This window comes from Mesocricetus auratus, unplaced genomic scaffold (assembly GCF_017639785.1).
Source record: "Mesocricetus auratus isolate SY011 unplaced genomic scaffold, BCM_Maur_2.0 Super-Scaffold_100006, whole genome shotgun sequence".
NCBI classification, from domain to species: Eukaryota; Metazoa; Chordata; class Mammalia; order Rodentia; family Cricetidae; genus Mesocricetus; species Mesocricetus auratus.
The window spans coordinates 100,716,483-100,742,378 of NW_024429190.1; the positions used below are offsets into that span (position 1 = coordinate 100,716,483).

General features: G+C 41.2%; 1 protein-coding gene across 4 annotated transcripts in view; it reads left to right on the plus strand.

Moving 5' to 3' along the window:
* The window catches only part of Dnah12 (dynein axonemal heavy chain 12), a 155,214-nt gene that overhangs the window by 90,064 nt on the left and 39,254 nt on the right, over window positions 1-25,896 (plus strand). For all 4 annotated transcript variants that reach the window (XM_040747769.1, XM_040747772.1, XM_040747773.1 and 1 more), the window contains 8 exons: window positions 574-707; window positions 1,913-2,075; window positions 2,741-2,821; window positions 5,249-5,425; window positions 9,076-9,207; window positions 10,902-10,991; window positions 11,838-11,978; window positions 24,677-24,918. In XM_040747769.1, coding sequence (XP_040603703.1) covers window positions 574-707; window positions 1,913-2,075; window positions 2,741-2,821; window positions 5,249-5,425; window positions 9,076-9,207; window positions 10,902-10,991; window positions 11,838-11,978; window positions 24,677-24,918 — 1,160 coding nt within the window. The remainder of the gene's footprint in view (window positions 1-573; window positions 708-1,912; window positions 2,076-2,740; window positions 2,822-5,248; window positions 5,426-9,075; window positions 9,208-10,901; window positions 10,992-11,837; window positions 11,979-24,676; window positions 24,919-25,896) is intronic.

Below are 25,896 nucleotides of genomic sequence, written 5' to 3' on the forward strand. Positions count from 1 at the left end.
TTCAGCCCTGAATTATGAAGGACTTCTAATGGCAGAAATCCAAATTGAGTTTTTTCCCCTTTTCTCTCATGTGGAAAAAGGGACAAACTGATATTGAGTAGACAGCACTTTCTACAACTGACATGCTAAAATTGAGATGCCCAATGGACATCCAAGTAGAGGAGTGGTAAAGGTGATATAATTATGTTCTTAATATGTACTGTCTCGTTCTTGTTATACTATCACTTTCATTTTAATGTATAAATCTAAAAAAATATTGGGACCTCAGTCTACTTAATTCTGTTTTCCTCATTAAAGTTTCAGCTTCATGACCCTGAATGAAGTCACTACCTACATTGTTGGATCGAGACTCCACATCTTTTTTACAAATAATTTATTTTTCTTTTATGTGCATTGGTGTTTTGTCTGCATGTTGTGTCTGTGTGAGGGTGTCAGATCTTGGAGTTAACAGACAGTTGTGAGCTGTCACGTGGGTGTTGGGAATGGAACCCAGGTCCTCTAGAAGAACAGCCAGTGATTTTAACCACTGGAGACTGCTCATCTTTAATAACTTTTTCTTCTCCTTTTTTCCAGCCATGGCCTGAAGATGCTCTTGAACGCGTAGCTGTGAATTTCTTAGAAACCCTGGAGCTTACTAAAGCTGAGCGGCAAGAGATAGTCCCGATCTGTAAACACTTTCACACTTCCATTTTGCACCTTTCAGAAAGGTTAATAGTAATGATATTTTAAGTTATGCAAATGCCATGTGTTTTAAGTGCCTTGTATTTTCCACAAAAGTCCAACGCTTTGACATTATTTCTTTGTCTTTTAATCTTTATGGTTATTATTGAAACCCTCAGCTAGCAAGTAGTAGAAAGGAGGAAATTATTATGAAGGTCCACGAACGTCTCGCAAACATCTGAAAAACAACCAGGAGTTAGAATCTGTGAAAAGCACACAACTCTTGTTTTCCTCTGATAGGCATCACTGCTTCCCTCTGGGCATTTCCTTTCTTTTTCTTTGACTGTGTTTAGAGGAAGCTGTCTGCCTCTTGGCTTTTGGACATACTTCTTGCAGTTTTAGCTGGAGGGAGAAGCTAGCCAATTATTTCTAGCTTCCTGCTCCAAAATTTGTCCCCAAAAGTGATTATCATTGTGTCTAATGCCCAACCCTGATCTGATCAACAGTGGCCAGTGTGGCAGATTTCTTAGGTAAAACACTGCTGCTGAGGCACTGGGTGAAAGTTCTTGAGAAGATGAGCTAACTGGATGGAGGGAGGAGGGTAGATACCTCAACAGAGGGAGTATTCTAACTGTTGATCTCTGTATCCTTGTTCATGGAGGCATGAACTTAAGTGATGCTATGTTGCCCATCTAGAGCTAGTTTTCCAGTATGATTGCTTTGGACAGCGGTCCAAGCAGTGTGCTGTAGTCTGCATACTTGTATATCCCCTGTATATCCTTCCGTGTGTGTATGTGTAGATACAGATACCGATACAGATACAGGTACAGATACAGATACATTAGTCTTGTGCGTGTGGCCTTAATGCTTTCAGTCAATGCGTAACATACGATGTAACTCATACAGCCCTTCTGATGCTTGCCTACATCATACAATAGCTTGCGTGTCTTCTAGAGCCTCTTGGCATATGACGCATAGAAAAACAAAGGCTGTCTTTTTTTTTTTTGCAGTAGTTCACCTTTTATGGACATCTTTGTTGATGTGTGCTTTCTAAAATGTGTCATTAGTCTTTGATATTTCTCAGGTAAGATCTTGGAAGATGGTTATGTGCAGATTTCTGGAGTTTCATGAAGTTAAAATACTTAGCGTGTCCTACATAAACCTTAACCTTCATTCATAAATGCTGTGCTGAACTGACATCATTGTGAAACCCATTACTTACACTGTAGTCTGTTGCCTGGCTCTTTTTTAGGTTCTTACAAGAGTTAGGGCGCCATAACTATGTTACCGCTACTTCTTACCTTGAACTTATTGGCTCTTTTCGGCAACTGTTGACTAAGAAACGGCAAGCTGTCATGGAAGCAAAGCAGCGCTATGTGAATGGACTGGACCAGTTAGCTTTTGCTGAGTCTCAGGTAAACTTGATACGCTGTCCAAGATAATACTATATACTGACTAATGTAAAAAGTAATAACAGACCAGGAGCAACTGTGTGTTTATAGTAAGTTACCTGTGAGGCTCCTATGCTATGTATGTCACATACACTGTTTCATCTACTTTTTTAGCAACTCCAAGAGGCAGGTGCTCTTATGTCCTCATTTTACAGATGAGTAAGTTTTAGCGAAGCTCATTGAGTTGCCCAGAACACAGAGACTCCAGATACATTCTGTTCTATTTTTAAATTATTTGTTGTCATTTGAGAGTATAAGGAATGGATTTTGGCTTTCTGTTGTTAACAGACGTTAAACATAACATGGGCTTTTGCTAATGAGTCCAGTGTTGTTAATACTTGCTAGTGTTCTGTTTGTATAGCATAGTTTAATGAGACTACCTGAGCCCACACCTCCTTTTCTGGTTCATTCCCTCCGTGCCAGTTGCCCCAGTGCCCTGTGAAATAAATACCTAAAAGGTTCAATGCCTTCTGTGGGGAAAACTGGATGTACTCTCGTGATTCTTTTTATCATGCAAAGCACTGGGAAAATTAGGGTTTCTCATGGCCAGTATTCCATGATGTATTTAAGTCTGTGATTTCGTGTCGGCTGTCACCGCAGTGAGACTTACAGACAAACTGTCTGTTTAGGTCGGCGAAATGAAACTGGAGCTTGTTGAGTTACAGCCCAAACTGGAGGAGGCGAAGATTGAAAACGCACGCATGATGCAGGTAGGGTCAGTATTCTTACTGACGTCACAGGGAGGTTGAATTGTGTAACACCAGTCTCGAAACTGAGCCTTAATTTTTGTCACTGGAACCTGCAGAGTTTACTCTTCTGTGTTGCCCAGGTATCTCGTTGGCTCTTTATGTCTGTCACTTTTAGAGGGTGGTATGAAACCCACTTCCAAATAAGGTAACATATATTTATATTCTCATTTTAGACCAATCTTCCTTTTTCTTTGGTTTGGTTTGCTTTTAGTTTTTTCAAGACAGGGTTTCTCTGTGTAACAACCCTGGCTGTTCTGCAACTTACTCTGTAAACCAGGCTGGCCTCACGGAGACCTACCTGTCTCTGCCTTCCTGGGATTAAAGGCATGCACCACCACTTTTTGTTTTGGGGGTAATTTCATACATTATTTTTTAGTTATCTTCATTCACCTCTCCATCCTCCTGATCCACCCCCCCCCCATTATATATATACCCACCCAACTTGGTGTTCTCATTTTTTTAACTCACTGAGTCCTATTACTGCTACCTATATACTCCTAAATACTAGAGTATGTTAGACCTACCAAGGACCAAAGGATTGCAGGAGCCAGAGGGGTCAAGGACACCACAAATAAACTCACAGAATCTTCTAACCTGGGCTCATAGGGGCTCACAGAGACTGAACCAACAATTAGGGAGCCCGCATGAGACTGAGCTAAGCACTCTGCGTGTATGTTACAGTTGTGTGGCTTGGTCCCCTTGTGGGACTCCTGACATTGGGAACAAGGGTTGTCTCTGATTCTTTTATAGGCTTTTGGGACCCTACTCCTCGTGCTGGGTCGCCTTGCCCAGCCTTAGTGCACAGGGAGGTGCTTGGTCTCACTGCAACTCGATATGCCATGTTTTGTTGACATTGGTGGGAGACCTGCACTTTCCTGGGCAGAGGCAGAGGAGGAGTGGATTGGGGGGGATGAGAACAGAGGAGACATGGGGGAATCGCGGGGAGGCCGTGGCTGGGAGGTATGGATGTATAGTAAAAGAGAATAAGATTCAAAAAAGAAAGCAAATTCTGTCTTTCAACATTTATCAATTGCCAGTAGCTCTTCAGCAAGGGACTGTCATTGTGTGAGCTTCCGAGAGGCTTGTACATGCTGTCACAGCTGTTGAGCTCATATATGCAACTGCCCTGATGTGTGCAGAAAACATGTTTCCTCGTAGTCATCTACTGCCCCTGACTCTCACAGTCTGTCTACACCCTCACCCGCTGTGACCCCAAACCTTGGGAGGAGGAGGATATGGCTCCTCTGATGAGATCTGAGAGCTGCATTAATCTTTGGATAAAATGAGAAGTTGTTAGGAGTCAGCAGAAAGATAGTAATGGGTTCTCATGGTTTCTCACTTACAACCTATCTGGCTGTTGGTCCCAACAGCAGAGCCAAATAGGGGCTGCATCTCGTAAATCTGACTTTAATCTTATCAGAAAATATTTGACTACTCCCATGCCATTCATTCCCCTGTTGTATCAGTGAGAGTTTCTTGGTAGGCAGGTCATTAATGTAGCTGGCAGGACCCACAGGTAAATAAGATTGATAGTTACTTTTCTCCTCTGGGACCATGCATGGCACCTTCCAGCACTGTGAAAGCTGGTCAGTAGAGATGAAGCCACGTCAAACAACAGCTTGAGTTCCTCATGCTCTATGCTTTGAGCGTGTGGTGTCTTGAGCAACAAGGTCTTCCCATGAAGTTCTGCAGGGTCACCCAGAGCAATGATAATATCCTGTTATATTTAGGTGTCAATGGAACCTTGCTGAGCAACAAATCCTGTAGAGGTTTTACATTCTGGACGCTGGACTTTTTGTTAGCCTGTGGTTCGTAGAGCATTATTACAGGGCAACTCCACTGAAGTTCTTTGTGTATGTAAATGTTTATATTTTAGGAACCTTCTGCAATAGCAGTTTTTCATGTGGTTTTCTTTTCAGAAAGTCTGTAGTGCTAAGTATCCCTCCCTGTATTTCTTTCTCTAACCTACCTTCCCATCCTCAGCCCCATTTGACCGTTCCTGTCCATTATTCCTGTTTTTCCTTTATATCACTGTATTCTGTCTTCCCTCCTTTGGAATCTATTCCCTCTCCATCCCCCGTACTAATTTCCTGACATCTGAGGGTATTCTAAATGAGACAAATGTATCTACAGATTCAAAACTAACATCCATAAAAGATATGACATTTGTCTTTCTGGGTCCGGGTCACCACTCAGAATGATTGGTTCCAGCTCTGTCCATTTACCTTCAAATTTCATAATTTAATTTTTTCTTAGCAAGCCTTTCCACTATTCAAAATGGCATGTTGAGTTACCTGATTTTCATGCCATAGTCTTTTGTCTCTAGGCTTAAAGAAGCAATAGGTTACTTGATAATTTGTCTTTATTTACCTTGTTCCTTTTCTTTAGATTATTGAGATAGAATCTGCACAAGTAGAAGCCAAAAGGAAGTTTGTGAAATTAGATGAAGAGATAGCCAGCATGAAGGCAGAAGAAGCCCAGGCTCTGAAAAATGAGTGTGAAAGTGACCTGGCTGAGGCCATCCCAGCCTTGGAAGCAGCGCTGTCTGCGCTGGACACACTTAAGGGAAGTATTTGGATTTGCCACCTTGGGTTTCATCAGTAAGGAAGCAATATACAGGTCTTTGGTGAGCATGCTGTGGCTCTATTTTGGTGGCTCATACAGCGTTTTTTTTTTTTTGTCAACTTCAAACACATCTGAACAGTTCTTCGATATGATGTTACAGTTACATATTTTCTCTTCCTATGTTATGTATAATTTTCAATCACGATGGTTTAGAATGAATGGAAGGAATGGTCCTTTTGAATCCCAAGAGGTTCTACACATGGGCTGGGAAGTCAAGGAATGAGAGAGTTGGGAAAGGGGAAAACGAGTGTGTGTCTACCTCTGCAGCCTCCTGGACACATGGGCATAGAGAATTCAAACGCTATGTCCTATGCAGCTGTGAGTTGTCCCTTTCTGCAGAGCATTGTGCTGTGTGGGACTTTTAAGGCAACTTAGGCAGGACAGAACCACCTCACCAAACACAACAGCGGAGTCCAGCACCTGTTGACTAGGGAGGCTGAGCGTGTCCAGAGCCTGTTCTCTTGCTGCTTCCTTCCTCATTACCATGATTTTCCATGCCTGGCAAGCTCAACAGATGGCCAGCTTAGCATTCCACAGGCTCAAACCCGACACGACTTTAGCTCTACAGCTTAGTGGTAGTTTTGAGACAAGATTATTTTAGGGCATTCAAACTAATATAAACTTCCTAGTGTTTTCACTATGCCCTGAACAAGGAATTTAAAACCTCAAAACAACTTTGGAGAAGCCGAATGCAGTGTCTCTAAGTGGAGAACATAGGGAAGGTGCTCATTTCTAATAATTCCCTTGCTCTCCATGCTCCCAGCCAAGATGGCTGACATGGAGGACGGAGGGTTACAGTCTGTAATCGTCTAGGCCAGTCATCTCTGAGGCAAATGGAGAACTGGTGCATATTTCCAGAGCGTTAAAGGAAGGTGATGCCGAAGCAGCATTAAGCAGCCGCTGGAAGGTTTTAGACTTGAAGATAAAAAGGGCGAGGAGGGACTATAAGGGATGGAACAAGTGGTCGAGGTCAATTTCAACTTGACAAGTTTCCCAGGGGTAACAAGTAGACGAGCAGCTATTGGCATAGATTCAAAATATAGGAACAAGGAACTATTCTGAAAATTCATTAATATTCTTAAGTCAACATAAAATTCATTAATATCCTATCTCCTTAATTATATGTTAGTGGAACCCCCACTTCTAAACAAAATTCTGACTTTTAAAATGTCAGATGGATTGCCTCAGGAATCTTATGAAACAGCACTGGAAACTTAGGACCACACTCTGAATGGCAGACTGCGGTGCAAAACACGCACAAGGCTCAGAGAATTATATTTTAAAACAGAAGAAGATGGAAGCTTTAAAACCATTGAGCTAGTTGTATCAGCCCAGCCAGACGCAGTCATTAGAAATGTTTGCCTTGGAGAGTCAGGCGCACAGAGAGCACAGGCAGATCACAGCAGACCCTTCACATCAACTCCACCATCCGTCACGGTGACGGCAGCACAGTGTGGGAGCAAAATGGTGAGCAGAGAAAGATCGTGCTCACTCTTGGGGGAATCGTGATCAATTAGGAAGTCAAAATTACCACTCATTTAAAATATGATCTCAGCACATATACTAATGAAGTTTAAAGTAAGTCCATTTGATCCCCAGAGAGCCAAGTCATACAGAAATCCTAGTAATGACAAATCTAGCCAATGACTGTCAGAGTAATGATATCACTGAATTTGAAATTAGTCTTAACACATATCACATGAAGAATGCAATCATAAGAACACGCACTGAAGCCGGGAGGTGGTGGCCACGCCTTTAATCCCAGCACTCGGGAGGCAGAGGCTGGCGGGTCTCTGTGAGTTTGAGGCTGGGCTAGACCGACAGCCTCCAAAACAATACAGAGACACCTTGTCTCGTAAAAACCAAAAAAAAAAAAAAAAAAAAAAAAAAAAAGAAGACTTGCCCAAGCTTCCACAGACAATTAAAAGTAGGGTTAGGTTTCAGTCCTGCAGGCCCACTATTCCTAGTTCAGAGAGGGGAATCAGGTGCAGCAGCCAGGAGGCCAAAGGTTTAAAAGGATGGGTAACCAAAATGTCTGGAGAAGGGCAGCCTGGGCTAGGGAGTTCAGGGTGGATGCAGGTTATCCCAGCCGTGCTCTTAAGAGGAGGGACTGAGGGGTGCTGGGGGAACATGGATGCCAGGTCAGGTTTGTCTTTTATTAACTTGTTTTCATTGATTTTACATACCAGTGACAGTTTCCCTCCCCCCCCCTCCCTTCCCCTCCCCATTTGCCTCCTCACATGCGCTCCTCCTCTGACTCCATTCAGAAGGGGTGGGCAGGCCTCCCATGGGCTTGGACAAAGCATGGCACATCAAGTTGAGGTAGCACAGAGCTCCTCCCCTGCATCAAGACTGGGCAAGACAACCCAGCTAGAGGAACAAGCGCCTGAAAGCCAGCTAAGTGCCAGGGACAGGTGCCAGGTTCAACTTTTATATGTTAAACCTCAGCCATTGGTCCTGGGTTTGAAACTTAGCAAGAAGAGGGTATCAGATCCCCTGTAAGAGAAGGGATGATTGTGAGTCACTATGTGGGTGCTGAAAACTGATCTTCTCCCCCCCAAAAAAAAATTCCTTGCTTTTAACAGAGACATCATTCTAGGCAACCAAGACTATTAATTTAAGGAACGACTTTATCACTGTATTCCATGACCTTTCAGAGTCTCATCTAACACAGGAGTCTTAGTACCTTCAGACCCTGCCAGTAGAGGGCATTGTCTTAGCGTCTGCTTTCAGCTAGAGTCACTGCTGTGTATCTGCAGGTGTGCAGTATTGCTATGAGTTAGAGTCCCAGTTGATTCTATTTAGTATAAGAAGTATTAAGGAAGTTTATAAGTGAACAACAGAATTACTGGAAGACCTATAAGAGAGCTCTTGGAGTGGTCCACCAAGAATAGCTCACAAAGGTGTTTAAACCACAGACTGGTCCAACAGAGGAGCTGTCTCTCCAGGAATGAAGTCTACACATCTCGTCCACAGAACTGTCAGCTCCACGCTCATCCACGGCAGTGAAACAAATGCCTCCCACCATGCCATTCTTCCCACCCACCGTCTGCATCCGAGTGGGGCTTGGGTGGTAGCGGCGTTTGTTCCTGTGTAGGGGCTAAGATACTTACTAGTTTCCCGGCACTCGAACCATTCATTGCAAGGACTATCAGAGGAATGTTGGGATAATAAGAGAACTGCTGGTATCTTTCCTAACAATATAGGTAACAAATCATATTTCTAATATAGGCTTGTCATATTTACATCATTTTATAAATGATTCTCTGGGGGTTTCATAGCACTAACCATGTCTTCATCAGGACTTAGGAGCCCTCTGTTCCACCCTCTATTGCTAATTCTCTTATAAGCATGCAAGACAAAAAAATACTCAAGGTGTTTTTTTACTTCCCAAAATTACTTTTTTATTTTTTGAAATAGCATCTCACTGAGTAACCCAGGCTGGCCGCAAACTCATAACCCTTTCCTGCACCCCTGAGCTCTTGAAATTAGAGGTGAATACTGCCACACCTAGCCCCAACATCAGTTTTTAATTCTCACTATTTAAAGATAAGCTGTTCTATAAAATATCTTGTTTTCTTTTGATACAGCCAGCTGATATCACAATTGTGAAATCAATGAAGAATCCTCCAGCTGGTGTTAAACTAGTTATGGCTGCTGTTTGTGTCATGAAAGATATAAAACCAGAAAAAATTTCAGATCCTTCAGGAACTGGAGGCAAGGTAATAACTGGGCTCAGATTTCAATCATATCTGTGAATGGTAAAGCAGAATACGCTTTACTATTGTCAAATTGAATACCAACGACCTATAATCCAGGGAAGAAATACCGTTTTCTGAATTGAATGGACTCAAAATTAACTACAGAAAAGAGTATCTGTGTATGTCTTAGTAAATTTGATGCCAGAAAGCTGTGGTTTTAGTTGTTTGTATTTTCTTTTCTGTCCATACAGACTCCCTGCTATTGCCACATGTTCTGAGGCCTGTACTTGTAGCTAAAATTTGTAAGAATATGACATATAGGCCAGGCAGCAGTGGCACAACGCTTTTAGTCCCGCACTTGGGAGGCAGAGGCAGGCGGATCTCTGTGAGTTCGAGACCAGCCTTATCTACAATAGCTAGTTCCAGGACAGCCTCCAAAACCACAGAGAAACCCTGTCTCGGAAAACCAAACAAACAAAAGAATATGACATACAACCTTCAGGTGTTGTTGTTTTTGATAATTCATACATTTTTGCCAAGCTAAGAGAATTATAGTAAAGCAAAAACAACTAAAAAGTCGCCTTGTGCTGCCAGGTATGCTAATCCCAGCTCTCCAGAGGGGGAGAGAGGGGATCAGCAGCTCAGGGCCAGCATTCGAGGCAACCCTGGGCAGCATGAAGGGGAAAACAAGAGGGTGGTGTGCTGTGCTCGCCCAGAAAGTCTAACACACAGGAGGCTGGAGCAGGGAGATTGCCGTGAGTTCCAGGCCTGTTTGGGCTCCATACTGAGTTCCAAAGCAGCCTGAGTCGCAGGGTGAGATTCCCTATAAAACGTGAAGGTGAAAGCGAGCCGTGGAGCCAGAAGACTGCATTCGGAAATCTTAGTCCTAGTGACCGTGTGACCTCTGCATGAAGAGTCTGACTCTCTGAGAGAGCCAGCCCGGTGAGAAGATAGCCACAGCGTCGTCCTCACAGAGCCGGAGGATATTAGCTAATGCATGCAAGGCTCAATATCAAAAGCCTCGTAGACAGCGAGCACGTAATAATGTAACCTGTTACTGTAACTGTAACTCAAGGCGCTATCCCTTAAGCAGGAAGGCATCCTGCACTGAATTTACACTTTCTCTCTAGGGTTTTATAATACCTGGTTTGAATTCCTAAATTTAAAAAAATGAATTACATTTTTCATTAAGATAATAAAATAGAGCCTTATCCAGTTATTCTCATTTACACATACACACACTAAATAAATTTAAAAACAAAAAGAACCAACCTTTAAAAAGTGAAGTAATAAAAATGTATTTTCTTCTGTGAAGCTGCCTGTTTTTAAGTTTTCAAAAGAAACGGTCACCTCAATTTTCAATGATGAAAACCTTAATAAGTTTATAGCCATGTTTAAAATACTTTGTATTTTATATAACTAGCATGTTCTTGGGAGAAGAGTCTTTTCCTGTTTTTGTTTTCTTAAAACATAGGGTTTCACACATTGTCCCGACTTCCCTGGAATACTGTAAGTTAACCAAACTGACCTTGAACTCATAGAGATCCGCCTGCCTTCTCTAGCATGCTGGCATTAAAGGTGTATGCCACCACATCTGGCAGGAAATGAGTCTTGATTCTCAAGAAGTTAAGATTTTTAAGAAAAATAAACATCTTTCTGACTAACTTGCTCTCTTACTTGTATAACTAATATATTTCCATAAACTTCATTTGTAGATACTCGATTACTGGGGACCTAGTAAAAAACTTCTGGGAGATATGAATTTCTTAAAAGACTTGAGAGAGTATGACAAAGACAATATTCCAGTAAGTTATATGAGATTTTCCTCTTTAAGTGTGATTTTGTTGTGATTTGATAATTTTTAATTATATGCTGTCTTATAAAACATAAGGAGATATCCTTTTGTGAGAATAAGGTATTTGATAAAGGGGCACTACAGTTATTAATGTCAATAGAATGAATTTTCATAATAACAAAAAACACTTTTAGATTATTGGAAAGCTAATAAATTACTATTTTAACATACTGTTGACTTGAAAAAATTCTCTAAATATCTTCTTGTAATAGTTCCTTTATAAGGAAATCTTGTTCGTATTTACATAAAATAGGAAGGTATCATATTTTCCATTTGAATTGTTATTCATGTTAATTATTCTGTTTTCAAATGTTCTGATTTGGTCTTTTTAGCATTTTTGAAAAAACTTTCTTTAATATCCATAAATTTATGTATTTAGTCATAAATATTGTTTCTGCTACAATTATACTTTTTAAATTACCCCAAAATGTTTGTTTTGATTTTTAAAAACAATGTAACTTTTTAAAAGATCATTTGTGTGTATATGTGAGTGTGTGTGTGAGAGAGTTTGTGTAAGTGTGTGTGTGTGTGTGTGTGTGTGTGTGTGTGTGTTTAGTGTGGGTATGTATATACCATGGCACTCCGGTGACATAAGGCATCTAGGTTTCTCCTTCCATCATATGAGTGTTAGGGGTTGAACTCAGATCACCAGGCTCGGCGGCAAATGCCTTTTGCTCAATAAGTCGTATCAAAGTAACTTTTTAAAATCCAAATGTTCTTACTACATATGATTTTCTTGCACTTTATGGTTATGTGACGAATGTTTTAATTGAAAACCCACATCCCTTTTATATAGGTCACTGTTATGCAGAAGATTCGTAGCGAGTACCTGACAAACCCTGAGTTCGACCCGCCTAAGGTCGCCAAAGCTTCTTCTGCAGCTGAGGGTCTGTGCAAGTGGATCATGGCCATGGAAGTGTATGACAGAGTGGCAAAGGTATCTTCAGGGCTTGCACACCCATTTTTTACCAAAATAGTCCCAGAAATAAGGACGTACACTCGACCTTTCTTTAATTTGTGTTGTGTTAGGTCTTTCGGGATTTTATGCAATGAGTTTTGAGTATACTCACCTCTTCCCAACTCCTTGCAGACCCATCCCCTCCCCTGCCCACCCACCCACCCACCCAACTTTGTGTTCTCTTTGTTATTTTCTATCTGTGGAGTCCAGCTCGTGCTGATCACGTATTCTCAAATGTGTGGTCTCCCACTGGGGCGTGGTCAGCCACTGGTGGCCACACCCTCGAAGAAAGCTTGGCTCCCCTCCTCCCAGTTGCCAGCGGCTCCTCAGCTAGCGGTGGATTTCGCGTCCGCCTCCCGGTCCACTCCGGGATTCGGCAGGCCTGAGCTTGACACGCCTTGAGCATGCTGCCTCGCTGCTGTGAGTTCGCATGTAACCCTGCTCTGTTGTGTCCAGAGGACGCTTTTCCTTTCATTCACTCGCCATCCCTGCCTCTTAGTCTTTCTGCCCCCTCTTCTGTTGTGATCCCTGAGCTTTAGGGGCAGGTGCAGGATATATGTTCAATTCAAGGCTAAGCATTCTGCAAGGTTTTTTTTACCTCAGTCATCTGTGAGTCCCTGTTAATGCGCATCTGCTGCAAACAGAAGCTTCCCTGACGAAGGCTGAGAGGTCCAGCGCTCCATGAATATGTCAGCAAGAGAGCTCCACCTGAACACGTCAGCAAGTCTCTCGGAGTTGGTTTACTAGCAGGATACTAGCAGTAGGTCCTCCCCTAAGGCCTGTGGTCTGTGTAGCCACAGGTTCTTGGCCCAACAATAGTGCCAGGTATGGGCTTCATCCTGTGGAGTAGGAGGTAAACCCACTCAGAAAGTGGTTGGTTATTCCATAATTATTGTGCCACTGTCACACCAATGGCATGTCCTTATTGTAGCTCACAGGGTTTGCAGCTGGGTAGAATTGAGGGTTACTCTCCTCGGACAGCTTTCATAGCACCTCTAGCACTGTGGAAGCTAGCCAATGGGATGAGCTTCTGGGTCAGTACCAACTATCTGTCTCCATGTCCCACTCAAGAGCATGGTATCTTGAGCAAAAGGGGTCTCATCGTTAAGACCTGGTGGTAAACCAATAACACTGGCCGTAGCCTGTAATGTTTTGGGGGTCTATGGGGCTTCACTGACCAGCAACTCCAAACAAGGGAATCCATTCCCAGCATTGGGCTTTTGCTAGCTTGCAGTATCTAATAGGGTCATTGTTGTCCCCTTACAGGGTAAGTGAGATATATATGGGGGGGGTTAACTCTGTGTGTGTGTAAGCTTCTATAGCAAGTAGGTTTCTATATGATTTTAACCCCCCTAGCATTCCTTCCTCTAACCTTCCCTCCCCCACCTCAGTGTAAACCTTTTCTGTTTTATTAGTCCCCTTTAAGATTTTATGTCACTGTTTTCTACATCTCCCACCTTGAAAACCTAACTCTACCCCACCCTCTGTGGGTATTCCAAATGAAACACATACATCTGACGATTCAAAGCTAACATCTACAAATGAGGAAAACATGTAACCTTCCTCTTTCTGAATCTGGGTTACCTTCCTAAGAATGATTGTTTCCAGCTCCATCAATTTACCTGTGAGTTAAATAATTTCATTATTATTGACAGCGGAATAATAATCCATTTTGTAAACATACCACATTTTCCTTGTCTATTCATCAGTTGGTGGACAGCGAAGGTTTTATTGTGAGTAGAGCAGACATGAATATAGGTGTGCAGGTGTCTCTATAGTAGGATATGAATATAGGTGTACAGGTGTCTCTATAGTAGGATATGAATATAGGTGTGCAGGTGTCTCTATAGTAAGATATGAATATAGGTGTGCAGGTGTCTCTATAGTAGGATATGAATATAGGTGTGCAGGTGTCTCTATAGTAGGGTATAAATATAGGTGTGCAGGTGTCTCTATAGTAGGGTATAAATATAGGTGTGCAGGTGTCTCTATAGTAGGGTATAAATATAGGTGTGCAGGTGTCTCTATAGTAGGATATGAATATAGGTGTGCAGGTGTGTCTGTAGTAGGATATGAATATAGGTGTGCAGGTGTCTCTATTGTAGGGTATGAATACAGGTGTGCAGGTGTCTCTATTGTAGGGTATGAATATAGGTGTGCAGGTGTCTCTGTAGTAGGATATGAATATAGGTGTGCAGGTGTCTCTATAGTAAGATATAAATTTAGGTGTGCAGGTGTCTCTATACGAGGATATGAATATAGGTGTGCAGGTGTCTCTATAGTAGGGTATGAATATAGGTGTGCAGGTGTCTCTGTAGTAGGATATGAATATAGGTGTGCAGGTGTCTCTGTAGTAGGATATGAATATAGGTGTGCAGGTGTCTCTGTAGTAGGATATGAATATAGGTGTGCAGGTGTCTCTATAGTAGGATATGAATATAGGTGTGCAGGTGTCTCTCTTGTAGGGTATGAATATAGGTGTGCAGGTGTCTCTATAGTAGGATATGAATATAGGTGTGCAGGTGTCTCTGTAGTAGGATATGAATATAGGTGTGCAGGTGTCTCTATAGTAGGGTATGAATATAGGTGTGCAGGTGTCTCTATAGTAGGGTATAAATATAGGTGTGCAGGTGTCTCTATTGTAGGGTTTAAATATAGGTGTGCAGGTGTCTCTATAGTAGGATATGAATATAGGTGTGCAGGTGTCTCTATTGTAGGGTATAAATATAGGTGTGCAGGTGTCTCTATTGTAGGGTTTAAATATAGGTGTGCAGGTGTCTCTATAGTAGGATATGAATATAGGTGTGCAGGTGTCTCTATAGTAGAGTATAAATATAGGTGTGCAGGTGTCTCTATAGTAGGATATGAATATAGGTGTGCAGGTGTCTCTATAGTAGGGTATAAATATAGGTGTGCAGGTGTCTCTGTAGTAGGATATGAATATAGGTGTGCAGGTGTCTCTATAGTAGGGTATGAATATAGGTGTGCAGGTGTCTCTATAGTAGGGTATGAATATAGGTGTGCAGGTGTCTCTATAGTAGGGTATGAATATAGGTGTGCAGGTGTCTCTATTGTAGGGTATGAATATAGGTGTGCAGGTGTCTCTATTGTAGGGTATGAATATAGGTGTGCAGGTGTCTCTGTAGTAGGATATGAATATAGGTGTGCAGGTGTCTCTATAGTAGGATATGAATATAGGTGTGCAGGTGTCTCTGTAGTAGGATATGAATATAGGTGTGCAGGTGTCTCTATAGTAGGGTATGAATATAGGTGTGCAGGTGTCTCTATTGTAGGGTATGAATATAGGTGTGCAGGTGTCTCTGTAGTAGGATATGAATATAGGTGAGCAGGTGTCTCTGTAGTAGGATATGAATATAGGTGTGCAGGTGTCTCTGTAGTAGGATATGAATATAGGTGTGCAGGTGTCTCTATAGTAGGGTATGAATATAGGTGTGCAGGTGTCTCTATAGTAGGGTATGAATATAGGTGTGCAGGTGTCTCTATAGTAGGGTATGAATATAGGTGTGCAGGTGTCTCTATTGTAGGGTATGAATATAGGTGTGCAGGTGTCTCTGTAGTAGGATATGAATATAGGTGTGCAGGTGTCTCTATAGTAGGATATGAATATAGGTGTGCAGGGGTCTCTATAGTAGGATATAAATATAGGTGTGCAGGTGTCTCTATAGTAAGATATAAATATAGTTGTGCAGGTGTCTCTATACTAGGATATGAATATAGTTGTGCAGGTGTCTCTATAGTAGGGTATGAATATAGGTGTGCAGGTGTCTCTATTGTAGGGCATGAATATAGGTGTGCAGGTGTCTCTGTAGTAGGATATGAATATAGGTGTGCAGGTGTCTCTATAGTAAGATATAAATTTAGGTGTGCAGGTGTCTCTATACTAGGATATGAATATAGGTGTGCAGGTGTCTCTATAGTAGGGTATGAATATAGGTGTGCAGGTGTCTCTATAGTAGGGTATGAATATAGGTGTGCAGGTGTCTCTATAGTAGGGTATGAATATAGGTGTGCAGGTGTCTCTATTGTAGGGTATGAATATAGGTGTGCAGGTGTCTCTGTAGTAGGATATGAATATAGGTGTGCAGGTATCTCTATAGTAGGATATGAATATAGGTGTGCAGGGGTCTCTATAGTAGGATATAAATATAGGTGTGCAGGTGTCTCTATAGTAAGATATAAATATAGGTGTGCAGGTGTCTCTATACTAGGATATGAATATAGTTGTGCAGGTGTCTCTATAGTAGGGTATGAATATAGGTGTGCAGGTGTCTCTATTGTAGGGTATGAATATAGGTGTGCAGGTGTCTCTGTAGTAGGATATGAATATAGGTGTGCAGGTGTCTCTATAGTAAGATATAAATATAGGTGTGCAGGTGTCTCTATACTAGGATATGAATATAGGTGTGCAGGTGTCTCTATAGTAGGGTATGAATATAGGTGTGCAGGTGTCTCTATAGTAGGGTATGAATATAGGTGTGCAGGTGTCTCTATTGTAGGGTATGAATATAGGTGTGCAGGTGTCTCTGTAGTAGGATATGAATATAGGTGTGCAGGTGTCTCTGTAGTAGGATATGAATATAGGTGTGCAGGTGTCTCTGTAGTAGGATATGAATATAGGTGTGCAGGTGTCTCTATAGTAGGATATGAATATAGGTGTGCAGGTGTCTCTGTAGTAGGATATGAATATAGGTGTGCAGGTGTCTCTATAGTAGGGTATAAATATAGGTGTGCAGGTGTCTCTATAGTAGGATATGAATATAGGTGGGCAGGTGTCTCTATTGTAGGGTATGAATATAGGTGTGCAGGTGTCTCTGTAGTAGGATATGAATATAGGTGTGCAGGTGTCTCTGTAGTAGGATATGAATATAGGTGTGCAGGTGTCTCTGTAGTAGGATATGAATATAGGTGTGCAGGTGTCTCTATAGTAGGATATGAATATAGGTGTGCAGGTGTCTCTATTGTAGGGTATGACTATAGGTGTGCAGGTGTCTCTATAGTAGGATATGAATATAGGTGTGCAGGTGTCTCTGTAGTAGGATATGAATATAGGTGTGCAGGTGTCTCTATAGTAGGATATGAATATAGGTGTGCAGGTGTCTCTATAGTAGGGTATAAATATAGGTGTGCAGGTGTCTCTATTGTAGGGTTTAAATATAGGTGTGCAGGTGTCTCTATAGTAGGATATGAATATAGGTGTGCAGGTGTCTCTATTGTAGGGTATAAATATAGGTGTGCAGGTGTCTCTATTGTAGGGTTTAAATATAGGTGTGCAGGTGTCTCTATAGTAGGATATGAATATAGGTGTGCAGGTGTCTCTATAGTAGAGTATAAATATAGGTGTGCAGGTGTCTCTATAGTAGGATATGAATATAGGTGTGCAGGTGTCTCTATAGTAGGGTATAAATATAGGTGTGCAGGTGTCTCTGTAGTAGGATATGAATATAGGTGTGCAGGTGTCTCTATAGTAGGGTATGAATATAGGTGTGCAGGTGTCTCTATAGTAGGGTATGAATATAGGTGTGCAGGTGTCTCTATAGTAGGGTATGAATATAGGTGTGCAGGTGTCTCTATTGTAGGGTATGAATATAGGTGTGCAGGTGTCTCTATTGTAGGGTATGAATATAGGTGTGCAGGTGTCTCTATAGTAGGGTATGAATATAGGTGTGCAGGTGTTTCTATAGTAGCTTATAAATATAGGTGTGCAGGTGTCTCTATAGTAGGATATGAATATAGGTGTGCAGGTGTCTCTATAGTAGGATATGAATATAGGTGTGCAGGTGTCTCTGTAGTAGGATATGAATATAGGTGTGCAGGTGTCTCTATTGTAGGGTATAAATATAGGTGTGCAGGTGTCTCTATAGTAGGATATGAATATAGGTGTGCAGGTGTCTCTATAGTAGGATATGAATATAGGTGTGCAGGTGTCTCTGTAGTAGGATATGAATATAGGTGTGCAGGTGTCTTCATAGTAGGGTATAAATATAGGTGTGCAGGTGTCTCTATAGTAGGATATGAATATAGGTGTGCAGGTGTCTCTGTAGTAGGATATGAATATAGGTGTGCAGGTGTCTCTATAGTAGGATATGAATATAGGTGTGCAGGTGTCTCTATAGTAGGATATGAATATAGGTGTGCAGGTGTCTCTATAGTAGGATATGAATATAGGTGTGCAGGTGTCTCTGTAGTAGGATATGAATATAGGTGTGCAGGTGTCTCTGTAGTAGGATATGAATATAGGTGTGCAGGTGTCTCTGTAGTAGGATATGAATATAGGTGTGCAGGTGTCTCTATAGTAGGGTATGAATATAGGTGTGCAGGTGTCTCTATAGTAGGGTATGAATATAGGTGTGCAGGTGTCTCTATTGTAGGGTATGAATATAGGTGTGCAGGTGTCTCTGTAGTAGGATATGAATATAGGTGTGCAGGTATCTCTATAGTAGGATATGAATATAGGTGTGCAGGGGTCTCTATAGTAGGATATAAATATAGGTGTGCAGGTGTCTCTATAGTAAGATATAAATATAGGTGTGCAGGTGTCTCTATACTAGGATATGAATATAGTTGTGCAGGTGTCTCTATAGTAGGGTATGAATATAGGTGTGCAGGTGTCTCTATTGTAGGGTATGAATATAGGTGTGCAGGTGTCTCTGTAGTAGGATATGAATATAGGTGTGCAGGTGTCTCTATAGTAAGATATAAATATAGGTGTGCAGGTGTCTCTATACTAGGATATGAATATAGGTGTGCAGGTGTCTCTATAGTAGGGTATGAATATAGGTGTGCAGGTGTCTCTATAGTAGGGTATGAATATAGGTGTGCAGGTGTCTCTATTGTAGGGTATGAATATAGGTGTGCAGGTGTCTCTGTAGTAGGATATGAATATAGGTGTGCAGGTGTCTCTGTAGTAGGATATGAATATAGGTGTGCAGGTGTCTCTGTAGTAGGATATGAATATAGGTGTGCAGGTGTCTCTATAGTAGGATATGAATATAGGTGTGCAGGTGTCTCTGTAGTAGGATATGAATATAGGTGTGCAGGTGTCTCTATAGTAGGGTATAAATATAGGTGTGCAGGTGTCTCTATAGTAGGATATGAATATAGGTGGGCAGGTGTCTCTATTGTAGGGTATGAATATAGGTGTGCAGGTGTCTCTGTAGTAGGATATGAATATAGGTGTGCAGGTGTCTCTGTAGTAGGATATGAATATAGGTGTGCAGGTGTCTCTGTAGTAGGATATGAATATAGGTGTGCAGGTGTCTCTATAGTAGGATATGAATATAGGTGTGCAGGTGTCTCTATTGTAGGGTATGAATATAGGTGTGCAGGTGTCTCTATAGTAGGATATGAATATAGGTGTGCAGGTGTCTCTGTAGTAGGATATGAATATAGGTGTGCAGGTGTCTCTATAGTAGGATATGAATATAGGTGTGCAGGTGTCTCTATAGTAGGGTATAAATATAGGTGTGCAGGTGTCTCTATTGTAGGGTTTAAATATAGGTGTGCAGGTGTCTCTATAGTAGGATATGAATATAGGTGTGCAGGTGTCTCTATTGTAGGGTATAAATATAGGTGTGCAGGTGTCTCTATTGTAGGGTTTAAATATAGGTGTGCAGGTGTCTCTATAGTAGGATATGAATATAGGTGTGCAGGTGTCTCTATAGTAGAGTATAAATATAGGTGTGCAGGTGTCTCTATAGTAGGATATGAATATAGGTGTGCAGGTGTCTCTATAGTAGGGTATAAATATAGGTGTGCAGGTGTCTCTGTAGTAGGATATGAATATAGGTGTGCAGGTGTCTCTATAGTAGGGTATGAATATAGGTGTGCAGGTGTCTCTATAGTAGGGTATGAATATAGGTGTGCAGGTGTCTCTATAGTAGGGTATGAATATAGGTGTGCAGGTGTCTCTATTGTAGGGTATGAATATAGGTGTGCAGGTGTCTCTATTGTAGGGTATGAATATAGGTGTGCAGGTGTCTCTATAGTAGGGTATGAATATAGGTGTGCAGGTGTTTCTATAGTAGCTTATAAATATAGGTGTGCAGGTGTCTCTATAGTAGGATATGAATATAGGTGTGCAGGTGTCTCTATAGTAGGATATGAATATAGGTGTGCAGGTGTCTCTGTAGTAGGATATGAATATAGGTGTGCAGGTGTCTCTATTGTAGGGTATAAATATAGGTGTGCAGGTGTCTCTATAGTAGGATATGAATATAGGTGTGCAGGTGTCTCTATAGTAGGATATGAATATAGGTGTGCAGGTGTCTCTGTAGTAGGATATGAATATAGGTGTGCAGGTGTCTTCATAGTAGGGTATAAATATAGGTGTGCAGGTGTCTCTATAGTAGGATATGAATATAGGTGTGCAGGTTTCTCTGTAGTAGGATATGAATATAGGTGTGCAGGTGTCTCTATAGTAGGATATGAATATAGGTGTGCAGGTGTCTCTATAGTAGGATATGAATATAGGTGTGCAGGTGTCTCTATAGTAGGATATGAATATAGGTGTGCAGGTGTCTCTGTAGTAGGATATGAATATAGGTGTGCAGGTGTCTCTGTAGTAGGATATGAATATAGGTGTGCAGGTGTCTCTGTAGTAGGATATGAATATAGGTGTGCAGGTGTCTCTATAGTAGGGTATGAATATAGGTGTGCAGGTGTCTCTATAGTAGGGTATGAATATAGGTGTGCAGGTGTCTCTATAGTAGGGTATGAATATAGGTGTGCAGGTGTCTCTATTGTAGGGTATGAATATAGGTGTGCAGGTGTCTCTGTAGTAGGATATGAATATAGGTGTGCAGGTGTCTCCATAGTAGGATATGAATATAGGTGTGCAGGGGTCTCTATAGTAGGATATAAATATAGGAGTGCAGGTGTCTCTATAGTAAGATATAAATATAGGTGTGCAGGTGTCTCTATAGTAGGGTATGAATATAGGTGTGCAGGTGTCTCTATTGTAGGGTATGAATATAGGTGTGCAGGTGTCTCTGTAGTAGGATATGAATATAGGTGTGCAGGTGTCTCTATAGTAAGATATAAATATAGGTGTGCAGGTGTCTCTATACTAGGATATGAATATAGGTGTGCAGGTGTCTCTATAGTAGGGTATGAATATAGGTGTGCAGGTGTCTCTGTAGTAGGATATGAATATAGGTGTGCAGGTGTCTCTATAGTAGGATATGAATATAGGTGTGCAGGTGTCTCTGTAGTAGGATATGAATATAGGGGTGCAGGTGTCTCTATAGTAGGATATGAATATAGGTGTGCAGGTGTCTCTATAGTAGGGTATGAATATAGGTGTGCAGGTGTCTCTATAGTAGGGTATGAATATAGGTGTGCAGGTGTCTCTATTGTAGGGTATGAATATAGGTGTGCAGGTGTCTCTGTAGTAGGATATGAATATAGGTGTGCAGGTGTCTCTATAGTAGGATATGAATATAGGTGTGCAGGGGTCTCTATAGTAGGATATAAATATAGGTGTGCAGGTGTCTCTATAGTAAGATATAAATATAGGTGTGCAGGTGTCTCTATACTAGGATATGAATATAGTTGTGCAGGTGTCTCTATAGTAGGGTATGAATATAGGTGTGCAGGTGTCTCTATTGTAGGGTATGAATATAGGTGTGCAGGTGTCTCTGTAGTAGGATATGAATATAGGTGTGCAGGTGTCTCTATAGTAAGATATAAATTTAGGTGTGCAGGTGTCTCTATACTAGGATATGAATATAGGTGTGCAGGTGTCTCTATAGTAGGGTATGAATATAGGTGTGCAGGTGTCTCTATAGTAGGGTATGAATATAGGTGTGCAGGTGTCTCTATAGTAGGGTATGAATATAGGTGTGCAGGTGTCTCTATTGTAGGGTATGAATATAGGTGTGCAGGTGTCTCTGTAGTAGGATATGAATATAGGTGTGCAGGTGTCTCTATAGTAGGATATGAATATAGGTGTGCAGGGGTCTCTATAGTAGGATATAAATATAGGTGTGCAGGTGTCTCTATAGTAAGATATAAATATAGGTGTGCAGGTGTCTCTATACTAGGATATGAATATAGTTGTGCAGGTGTCTCTATAGTAGGGTATGAATATAGGTGTGCAGGTGTCTCTATTGTAGGGTATGAATATATGTGTGCAGGTGTCTCTGTAGTAGGATATGAATATAGGTGTGCAGGTGTCTCTATAGTAAGATATAAATATAGGTGTGCAGGTGTCTCTATACTAGGATATGAATATAGGTGTGCAGGTGTCTCTATAGTAGGGTATGAATATAGGTGTGCAGGTGTCTCTATAGTAGGGCATGAATATAGGTGTGCAGGTGTCTCTATTGTAGGGTATGAATATAGGTGTGCAGGTGTCTCTGTAGTAGGATATGAATATAGGTGTGCAGGTGTCTCTATAGTAGGATATGAATATAGGTGTGCAGGTATCTCTATTTTAGGGTATAAATATAGGTGTGCAGGTGTCTCTATAGTAGGATATGAATATAGGTGTGCAGGTGTCTCTGTAGTAGGATATGAAAATAGGTGTGCAGGTCTCTATAGTAGGATATGAATATAGGTGTGCAGGTGTATCTATAGTAGGATATGAATATAGGTGTGCAGGTGTCTCTATAGTAAGATATAAATATAGGTGTGCAGGTGTCTCTATACTAGGATATGAATATAGTTGTGCAGGTGTCTCTATAGTAGGGTATGAATATAGTTGTGCAGGAGTCTCTATAGTAGGGTATGAATATAGGTGTGCAGGTGTCTCTATAGTAGGGTATGAATATAGGTGTGCAGGTGTCTTTATAGTAGGGTATGAATATAGGTGTGCAGGTGTCTCTGTAGTAGGATATGAATATAGGTGTGCAGGTGTCTCTATACTAGGATATGAATATAGTTGTGCAGGTGTCTCTATAGTAGGATATGAATATAGTTGTGCAGGTGTCTCTATAGTAGGGTATGAATATAGGTGTGCAGGTTTCTCTATAGTAGGGTACAAAGTCCCTGAGTTTGTATCCAGAAGTGGTGTAGCTGGACCATATGGTAGATCTGCTTTTAGCTTTTTCAGGAATCTTCACACTGATTTCCATACTCAGATGTACAAGTTTTTCACTCCCAACAGTGGTGAATAAGTGTTCTTTCCCCATATCTACCAAAGAAATTTTATAGTTTTGTGTTGTGTGTTTGGTTGGCCGGTTTTTTTGGGTTTTTTGGTTTGGTTTGGTTTTTTGTTTTGGTTTGGGTGTTTTTTTTTTGTTTTTTGTTTTTTTTTTGGTATTTTGAAACAGGGTTTCTCTGTGTAGCTTTAGATCCTGTCCTGGCACTCGCTCTGTAGACCAGGCTGGCCTCAAACTCACAGAGATCCACCTGCCTCTGCCTCCCGAGTGCTGGGACCAAAGGCATGCATCACTACTGCCTGGCACTGGGTTGTTTTTTTTTTTAATTGTAGACATTCTGACTTGGATAAGGTAAAAATCTCAAGGTAATTTTAATTTACATTTTCTGATGACTAAGGATGTTGAACATTTTTTTAAAATGATGTTCCAGGGAGTTAGGGCCTGGTGACTTGGAGTTAGTATCCAGAGGCCTGGGTAATTAAGGGAGAAGAGGATGGAGATATTTGGTTTGAAGGATATGTAGTCATAGTTATAAAAGAGGAAAAACACCTAGAATAGACAAATACAGAGAAATAGAAGGTAAATCGGTTATTTCCTGGGGCCACAGGTTAGAAGAAGGGATGAGGAGATAGGTAGAAAATAACTTAATAATGATTATGAAGTTTCCATTTGGAGTCAAGAAAAATGTTCTGAAATTACTGTGGTAATTATTGCATAGTTCTGTGACTATACTAAAGACCATTGGTACTTACACTTCAAATGGGTGAATTGTGTAATACATGCATTATATCTCAATAAAGTTCTGCTTTAAAACTTGATGCAGGGTTAGCAAGATAGGCCAGTGAATTAGGCTTGCCATCAAGCCTGATGACCTTAGTTCAACCCTTGGAACCCACATAGTAAGAGGGGGAAAAAACCAACTCCTGCTAGTTGTCCTCTGACCTCCACATGTATGTTGTGGCATGCCATGCTTGCACACATGTGCAGACATACCCACACAGTAAACAAATATAATAGAAATGTAAAAGATCTTGAATGTTCTAAGTGAGGTGATCCATCAGGTTAAGATTCAGTATTATTAAATTAAGAGTGAAGAAAGATCCTGTGAAGTAATGGCTTGAATTGAGAAGGATCTTTTTTTAGGTATCCACTGAGGTAGGAGGATTGTCATGAGTTTGAGAGACATAGGGTGAGTTCAAGGCCAGTCAGGACTGTAGGGTAAGAACCTGTCTCAAAAGAAAAACCAGCAAGTGAAACAAACAGGAAGAAACAGTCACCTGACACTGCCCCTTTTCCAGTTGATAGGAAACTTCTCTTTATTTTAAAACACTTTGCTGCATATTGGGATATTTTTACTCTAGGTTAAAATAGCTTGTTATTCCAGAATAATTTTTTTCTATACTGTAATATACAAATCCAAGCAATTAGTGTATTTTGTGGAGTATATAGGTTTTTTGCTGTAAGATTTAAACGCGTACTCTGTACAATTTGTCGCTGTACCCCATGTCTGACCTGTACATAGAATACACACATCATCTGCATCTTGTTCCCAAACAGGTTGTGGCTCCTAAGAAGGCGCGACTATCAGAAGCTCAGAAGTCCTTGGCTGAGACAATGGAGCTCTTGAATAAGAAGAGGGGAGAACTCGCGGAAGTAGAGCATCATCTGGAGAATTTACAGAAGACTTTTCTTGAGAAAACCGAGGAGAAGGCAGCGTTAGAAGATCAGGTGGAGCTGTGCGCCAAGAAGCTGGAGCGAGCCTCAAAACTGATAGGAGGGCTGGGAGGAGAAAAATCAAGGTAGAGGCGACTGCTTCTCAGGAGCGTTAAGGGTAACCGGCTTGAGAGGGGCGGGGGCCATCATCGGGTGCTGGTCACAGTTACTTCCGATTTTACAGCGGCTAATTGAGAATTGGGAGCTGGGACTCTCCAAAGGAGCAAGATACATGTTGGGAACAGTATTTATGGCTTGTTTTCAAAAACCCACAAGGAGAGGGGAAGAGGAGAAAAGAAAATGCAATGTTAACAGTTTTATAATCTATGTGGCAATTGTTGGGCAGTTATTCTCCAATTTTCTGTGTATCTTTAGATTGGACTGGAGAGTCAGATGTCTCATTATTTTAATGTTCACTCAATGAATAGCATGAAATAGCAACTTAGTTCAAGTCAGACGGTTTCAAATAACTTCTATCACGATGATTTTCATTTATCATGAATGGAAAAACTATCAACTTTATCTGCAGAAACTCAATTTTTTAAAAAATATTTTTATTTATTATGTATACAGTGTCCTGCCTGCATGTATGCCTGCACACCAGAAGAGGGCACCAGATCTCATTACAGATGGTTGTGAGCCACCATGTGGTTGCTGGTATTGAACTCAGGACCTCTGTAAGAGCAGTCAATGCTCTTTAACCTCTGAGCCATCTCTCTAGTCCGAAACTCAACTTTTTAATTTAAAGAGTATCAAATAGTCTTGCTTCACAATAGTATTTCTGGATGAACTCCAAATGTTTCTCGTTCTTTTTTTTTTTAAGACAGGGTTTCTCTGTATTGTTTTGGAGGCTGTCCTAGAACTGGCTCGGGAGACCAGGCTGGCCTTGAACTCACAGAGATCCACCTGCCTCTGCCTCCCAAGTGCTGGACTTAAAGGCATGCACCACCAACGCCCAGCATGTTTCTTGTTCTTATTTTCCTAGAAATAAATATTGAAGCAAACAGTGGGACCAAACAGAAAATTATAAAGCAAAAATGCTAGGGGTTGTCATTGTTGTTGGG